The sequence below is a fragment of the Arachis ipaensis genome, chromosome B3 (assembly GCF_059453495.1).
Source record: "Arachis ipaensis isolate K30076 ecotype BB chromosome B3, ASM5945349v1, whole genome shotgun sequence".
Lineage (NCBI taxonomy): Eukaryota > Viridiplantae > Streptophyta > Magnoliopsida > Fabales > Fabaceae > Arachis > Arachis ipaensis.
Window position 1 is genome coordinate 1,488,770 of NC_142438.1, and position 7,804 is coordinate 1,496,573.

At 35.3% G+C, this 7,804-nt stretch overlaps 1 protein-coding gene and 1 long non-coding RNA gene across 2 annotated transcripts; one reads left to right on the forward strand and one right to left on the reverse strand.

Annotated features, from left to right (window-relative positions):
- The first annotated feature begins 1,824 nt into the window (after positions 1-1,824).
- Positions 1,825-6,648, forward strand: LOC107629389 (pachytene checkpoint-like protein). The gene is made up of 14 exons (XM_016332170.3): positions 1,825-2,070; positions 2,161-2,224; positions 2,342-2,448; positions 3,077-3,144; positions 3,397-3,500; positions 3,640-3,744; positions 4,305-4,394; positions 4,487-4,562; positions 4,712-4,781; positions 4,859-4,929; positions 5,125-5,215; positions 5,666-5,793; positions 5,940-6,068; positions 6,154-6,648. Exons 1-14 carry the CDS (start codon positions 1,914-1,916, stop codon positions 6,292-6,294), a joined length of 1,401 nt encoding a protein of 466 aa, XP_016187656.1. The 5' UTR covers positions 1,825-1,913; the 3' UTR covers positions 6,295-6,648.
- Positions 4,674-7,260, reverse strand: LOC110269868 (uncharacterized). The gene is made up of 2 exons (XR_002358634.2): positions 6,755-7,260; positions 4,674-6,673 (listed from the first exon to the last, which is right to left on the reverse strand). It is a non-coding gene; the product is annotated as an uncharacterized LOC110269868 (long non-coding RNA).
- Between the last annotated feature and the right edge of the window lie 544 nt (positions 7,261-7,804).

The following is a 7,804-nucleotide window of genomic DNA, read 5'->3' on the forward strand; positions in this document are numbered from 1 at the left end:
AATTGAAATTAAATACTAATTAAACAAAATAGAAAGTATAAACTAACACTAAGGTTTGAATATGTTGAGTTCTTACCGTCCACTTCTAAAATCAGCGCTCTCTGGTCTCAACTGAGATCTTCTTGTAGCTTAGCGATGGGTGGCCGTACATCAGCTTGATGATATTAGTACACGCCTGTGTACATGCATTGTTATTTGGTGTAAACCTATCAATAAAAAACTTAAGATTAGTAGTTTACTAAAAAGTTATTCGAAGTAATCTATAAACTTCAATTATGTTTAGATTTTTTTATAAATTTCAGCACAGTTTTATCAATAACTAGAATGCACAAAAATCTACATTCATCAACAATTCACTTAAACAACAACATTTAGCAACAATCAACAAACAAGAATCAAGAATCAAGTAGCAACATCCATCGATAATAAAGAATTATCATTTAATTAAGATTAGTAGTTTCATCTATATGGCATTATCTGACTTAAGCAACAACATCCATCAGCAATCAAGAATTATCAAATACAATAAGCAATTCAAACCTACTAAACCAAATTGAACATATCTTAACAACCTAAATCCACTAAAACTAGAGAATTGTAACTAAATTAAACTGACTAACTAAATAGTTTGCATATAAAAGACTTAAAATAGTACTCACGCCGAAGTCCCATCAGGCCAAATTATCATCCGTACAATGAGAGATGGTAGAGGAGCATATGGCTGAGATCCGTGGGAGGATTCTGACATCGCGGTGTCTATCGCTAGAGACATCATCGTTGAGATAGTGCGCTGCTGAGCGGATGGAGGTGGTGGAGGAGTCCACTATGATGAAGCAGACAAACGACTTCCTGGTTGCAGGGTGGCGCAGTAGTAGGAGCTATGTAGTTGGAGTTAGGGACCATGATGAACGGTTAGTCCTGTGCACCCATTGCCTATGACGTCACAGGAATAGTCGGAATAGAGTGGGACGATTGAGAAGTCCCAGGAGTACCAGTAGAATCCATCCCTCTTTGAGCTATTTTTACAAAAATCAGCAACAATCAACAAATTATTAATCACAACTTCAAACTAATAGGTGTAATTAACAACTAATCTACCTAACATCCTATATTCTAATCTAATCAACATAAAAAATAATGGAGTTTGAATAATAAGAGCTGGAAAGGGGGTGCTACCTGGAGGGAGCAGCGGCGGTTCGACGGCATAGCGGCAGAAGCGGTGTTTCGTCGGGGAGACAAAGAACAATCGCCGAACGACGAGAAGAGGGTTGTCGGAGGGACTGCTGGAGAGAATATGGAGGGAGAGATGAGACGGTGTAGAGAGAGAGAGGGTTTGCAGTTCGAATTTAGAGTACGATTATTGTTGGATTTACTGACGGAAAAGTCCATCGGTAAATCTTCGCGTGTGACTAAAACGTAATGTTTTACTAATACAGGTAACTGTCGGATTTATTCCCCTGTAAATCCAAAAGTAAACATAGCGCCAACTTTTTACTTTTTTCCTCCATTTATTACCGTCGGCGTTACCGTCGAAAAAGAGAATCCTTCAATAAAATTTGTATCCGACGAATTTATTATCGAATCTGCCAGTAAAGTCGTCTCTACCTTGTAACGCTAAATTCGATGGTATTTAATATTTTTCTTGTAGTGTAATCAAAATTAAACTCATCTTTTATTATTTATTAGAGTTTAATTTTGATGCACAGTATATAACTTTTTTCTTTTGAATGAGCATTCGCGAAATCAATATAGGTGTAAAATTACTTGACACTAATTATTATATATTTTTCTTTAATAAAATATATTATTGGGAGGGTTTTCGTTTTCCCGCCCATTGCTTCAATTTCCAATTTCCTGAAACATTTGTTCCCAATTTCACGAACCTCACTTCTCATTCTTCACACAACACAACAATGGCTACTGCGACTTCTCCCACTGTTCCTATGGAAGAAGAAGATGACGTCACAGCCACAGCCACAGCCACAAACCAAAACCTTCAAACTCATCAAAACGGCGTCGTTCCTTCTTCTCCCATGCTTCCCGTTTCCGACGACAAAATCCTTCTCCCTGGTTCCTACTTCTTCCACTTTCCCTCTCATTCCTTCTCCTTGATTTTTCCTTATTCTCATTTTCTCACCATTTTCTTTCTTCGTCTTTCAGTTGAGGTCTGCTTGAAGCCTTCCAGCACTGCTTCTATCCGTGACGTTCGTTCCGCTATCGAAAGGCACACGCATTTCCCCCAATTCCCCTAATTATTTCTTTAATTGAGTTTCTTAAGCTTGAATTTGCTCTTGTTTTGAGTTTAATTCGGAGAAGATTACAACTTTTTTCTCGATTTCAGGATGCTTGAGAAGAGGAGTTTGAGCTATTGTGATGGCCCCATTCCTCTCCCCATGGACGAGCCCTTTCTCGCCGACAACGTCCACAGAATTTGTATTTGTGACACAGGTACTACCCTATTGTGTCTTGATTTGTTTATTTATTTTATTATTGTTATTAGGAGTTAGGACATCAAATTAGTTATTTATTTACTGTAATTGTTATTGTTGTTAACTTGTCATTAAGTGTATTAGCTACGGCAAGCTTAGATAATGTTAAATATAGTTAGCCTAGCAACTGTTTGATATTTTGTTCGACTAGCATTGGATTGGAAAGCTCTCAAATTGTTGATTGTTTTTGTGAGAGCTTTTCGACGAGGTGCCAATGCTGAGTTGCAATTTCAAAAATGGTATCAAATAAGTAATTTCAAAATATTAAACAGTTATAGTTTGCTATTCATAACCGTAGCTAATGGTTTGATTGCTATCATTTTGATGCTTCGTGTGTGAATTTTATTTTTGTTTTTGGTATTGTTGTCACTCTGAAATTCAGCAAACTTGGTTTCTCAGTGATTTGAGTGTTTTAGCATGACAAAAAGCTGGAATATTTTTGTATTCAAAGGACTAGAACATTGAAATTCGCCTCTTGTGCTTTTGAAGCTATCATTTCCTTTAGATTTGAGAGAGAGATCCATTTCTGCATCTCCAATTCTGATTTCTGATGCTGAAATCTTACTTTTCTTTTTTTTCCTTTGTAGATGAAGGGATGCACAATGATAATGTTCTTTTGTTCTGGCAAGTCAAGCCAGTTGTCCATGTCTTTCAGGTGAAACAGCTTGATTTCATTTAATATCAGTTGGTTGAATACGATATTCAATGAATAAGTGGTTTCATAACTTTGTCACTCAATCATCTAAGTTGTAAGCTATACAAATGTTTTGTTTCGTTCTACATCGACATCACATATTCCCTTAAATTTTACATGTTTCTATTTCTTTGGTCCAAAAATCTATTCCCTATGTATTTTCAGTTGAAGCAGAGCTCAACTTATAATATTGTCTAAATTTTGATTTGTCAGCTTAGCGAGGAAGGACCATGTGAGGATATAAGCTCTGATGGCCAGAGTTCCAGCTTCAATGAATGGATTCTTCCTGCAAAAGAATTTGATGGCATGTGGGAAAGGTTGGTACTTGATAGCATTTTATGATTTTCTTCAACTAGTTCTATACTGTTGTTATTTTTATCTTTTGTAATTTTGACTAAATATCAATATCATAGTTCTAAACCAGTTTACCTGAACTACCAATCATTGATTTTGCAGTTTAATATTCGAATCTGGTCTAAAGCAAAGGTTGTTACGTTATGCAGCTAGTGCTTTGCTCTTTACTGAAAAAGGTGTTGATCCATTCCTTGTTTCATGGAATCGGTAAGCACTGAATATTTGTTTACTTAGGAATGCCTTGTTTGTTTGTATGGTCTTCAATTCTGAATGTAAATTTGCAACATACATACTTTGGTTTTGGGACATCTTTAAAACAACTCAGTAAATTTGTTAAGATTCGATAGAGTTCCTTTAAAAAAAAGCTTGCAGTTTGAGGGACTACGGCTAACTCTTGCAAACCCTGAAAGAGAAGGGGGGACTCAACAGACAAAGGAAGGAGGCCAAAAACTTGCTGATGGTGGAACTATACTTATTGTGTTCATTAGATTGTGAACTAAAAGCTAATAGCATAGAACTTGCACAAATAATATCATTTTGGATGTGTTTTAAGCTAATCATGTTTACTTTTATTTATTTGAATTTAATTCTACTAATGCAAGTAAAATTATTGGATAGATTCATAACCAATAATAATGAGTTCTATCTGGAAAAATAGAATTAAAGAAGAAAAAGAAACTATGAAGTTGATATATAAGTTTTTTTTTTTGAGACGACTGAATCATGAATATATCTTGACATTTTTGGATTCTTTTGGATATTTACAGCATAATTCTTCTACATGGACCCCCTGGGACTGGAAAGACTTCGTTGTGTAAAGCATTAGCTCAGAAATTATCGATTCGATTCAATTCAAGGTGCACTGACACTGTTAAAATTTTAATACAATAATTTTCCAATGAGACAAGTATAAATGAACAAAAACTCACCAGTTTATTGTTGTACTCAGATTCCCACAGTGCCAGCTTATTGAAGTGAATGCACATTCTTTATTCAGTAAATGGTTTTCTGAAAGTGGCAAGCTGGTATGCATGTACAACAGTTATTAGAAGTACCAATGCTTTGTAGTTGATGAATTTCCAATTTGTTATCACTTCAGAGGTTATTAATAGATGAACTGTTATTACGTTGTATTGTTTCACTGAATGCACAATTGTGTTTCCTTGTTGTTTAGGTTGCGAAACTTTTCCAAAAGATTCAAGAAATGGTAGAGGAAGAAAGCAATCTAGTATTTGTTTTGATTGGTGAGGCAGAACGAAATTTAACTTAATGCTGTATGCTTGTCATATATCCGCTTTGGTTTAAGTGTGTGGTCATGCAGATGAAGTCGAAAGCCTTGCTGCGGCCAGGAAAGCTGCTATATCCGGTTCAGAACCTTCAGATTCTATTCGGGTATACCAATCTCTCTGGTCCTTCCTGCAGGAATACCCCTCTTCCTCCCCACTATTCCTTTCTTTCTTTCTTTCTTTTTCTTTTAATAGTGTGTGAGAATGTTAAATATCATCTAAAAAAATGCAACTGAGAGATATTGGATTTTCTTGGGTATTTGCGTAATGTGTTACTAATCCTTCAATGTGAATATTTCAGGTTGTAAATGCATTACTAACTCAGATTGACAAGTTAAAATCATCTCCAAATGTGATAATTCTAACCACATCCAACATAACTGCTGCTATTGGTAAGCCTAAATCAAACTTCCATTCCTTCAATATTTTCTCCTAGTAAGCTATGTAAACCATCTCCCATAAATGAGAAAGGTCGGATCTGTTTTTCTTGTCATAATATGTCGGTATACTATACAAAAGAATCAAGTGAAGTTGTAGCTTGCTAATTTGGGAATTTACTGACTTCGTTTTATCATGAATGCATAGTGGATGATGGAAGCAATTTTTTTAGGAAATAAGTAGTAGCACTTGTATGAAATAAGCTTGAACTTCTATTGGCAGAATTATTGAGGCACTATACCAAATTAACATCACAAAACACCATAGCAAAAACCTTTTTGTGGACATCATTCCAATTCTGTTGCTAAAATAGTTCCATAGCATACACTCAATAAATTTCCATTAGAGACACATAATTTCCCCTTCACATATTTTGTATCACTGATTTATCTATTTTATTTCAGATATTGCTTTTGTCGACCGAGCTGATATTAAAGCATATATTGGTCCCCCGACACTTCAAGCTCGATATGAAATATTAAGGTCTTGCTTGCAGGAATTGATGCGTACGGGGATCTTAACTAGTTTACAGGTGCAGAAAATTCTCAGTCATATCCAAGAAACTTTGTTCTGGAACGAATGAAAGGCATTAATGTTGTGATCTTTGTTCTGGTTTGGGCATTGTGGCATATCTGTCTATGGATATCTGTCTATGGCTAACCATGCTAAATTGTTTAGGGTTGTGATAACACCACACTTCCAAGTTATGCCAGTGCAAAGGATAGGTCGAGTGCACCGGATTTTCATGAGGTTACTGCATCCATGCAACTATGCAACCAACTTCTTGAAACTGCCAAGGCCTGTGAGGTAGAACCAACTCCTAAGGGATCTTGAATTTAAATCTTTTCTGGTTGATCTTTACTCTTAACTAATTAGATTGGTTTGTCCACAGGGAATGAGTGGGAGGTCCTTGAGAAAGCTTCCATTTTTGGCACATGCTGCCCTTGCCAATCCTTTCCATTGCAACCCTATTAAGTTCTTATGTACAATGATTGAAACGGCAAAGAGGGAGCGTTCTGAGCTTCCTGACTAAAACAACTTAGATTTTCACCCGTACAAAAAAATATATCAATCAAGAATTCAACTTCTGCAAGTTAATGCGGCAAGTGTCGATGCAGCAGTAATGTTTATTTATTATATGCAATATCAGGATCTAGCTGACCTAAATGGTTGATCCCACTGAAATTAAGCTAGCAGAAAAGATGCATTGACCATAGTAAATCGTAGATGAGATTTTAGGCTCAAACATAGGAACAATGTTATATATAAACCTGAGACTTCAACCGTACCACCATGGCCTGTGTAAATGATTCTGTCTATGATGTGAAGAAACTGAGGATGGTGCAGTCTTTAAAGGGTGAGAAATTCTTTCTCATGTTATGTACTACTTTTCATTGTCTTGCATTTGAAGGCTACATAAGAACCAAAATTTATTTTAAAGTCTGAAAACTAGGGAAGCAATTAACTTTAGAGATATTAGTTATTCAACATACCCATTTTACCATCACAACTCTGTTATGGTAGTTTCTCTAGACAACTCTATTGAATTTGAATCCATTCTTAATTGTGTGCTGTATTGCTGACAGTAAAACTGTGGTCTGTGCCTCTGGATAAAGTAGCAATTCTCCCCCCCAGCCCCAATAGTTGTGACATCTTTCCTTAGACTGTGCAAAGGTCTGTGAACAATAACTTCATGGTGGTTCTTATCATCAAGAAGTTAGTGAGTTAACTATAGTAATAACTTCCCCCACAACCATAAGATTAGAAATAAAAAAAGAAATAATTAATAAATATTCTGAAACATTAAAACAATCTTTCACTTGCTTCTTTTATTGTTTATTTTTTATCTTTTATAAGCACATAACAAAGACAGACATATGAGAACCTGTTGCTGACATGTACAACGAAGATGTATCTGCATATTCAAAGTGTTGGGGAATGAATGAACAGATTATGGATGGTGCTCTGAAGTTGGTAGGATTATGGGAGGTAGAAGGGTAGGTAGGTTCTTGGAGGAATGTGAGTGGAGAAGGTAGGAATAACAATATTATTATTATTTGATAATTTTTAGAATTTCTTCCTCATATTATCTTAGAAAGGAGATTATTTTTTTTCTAACATAATTCACGTAAAAAGTTATAATGTAATCTCTACCACTGTATCAACCCTCCTATTGGTTGTGCATCTTTGGTTCGATCATGCTGAATTAAAATTGTGAGACTAAAGATTAGATACAATTAGACACATGATTATTAAAATAGATACCATTTTTGCGCAAAAATAAAATAGAAAAGGGTATTAAAACTTTTTATCATCATTATTTTTACAGCTAGCCTCGCCTATTCTCTTTTCGATTTTGTTTTCTTGGCACAGTTGCATTCTATTTTTTTCACCGTATTTTCTCTATGGGGGAGAGATGTGACGATTCATATATAATAATACAACTATGTTAGAAATACCCGCTGAAAAAAAAAGAGAAAAAGGTAATATTAACAACTAATCACTTCGGTTTGGAAAAAGTTTGATTTTCAAGAGTTATAAAA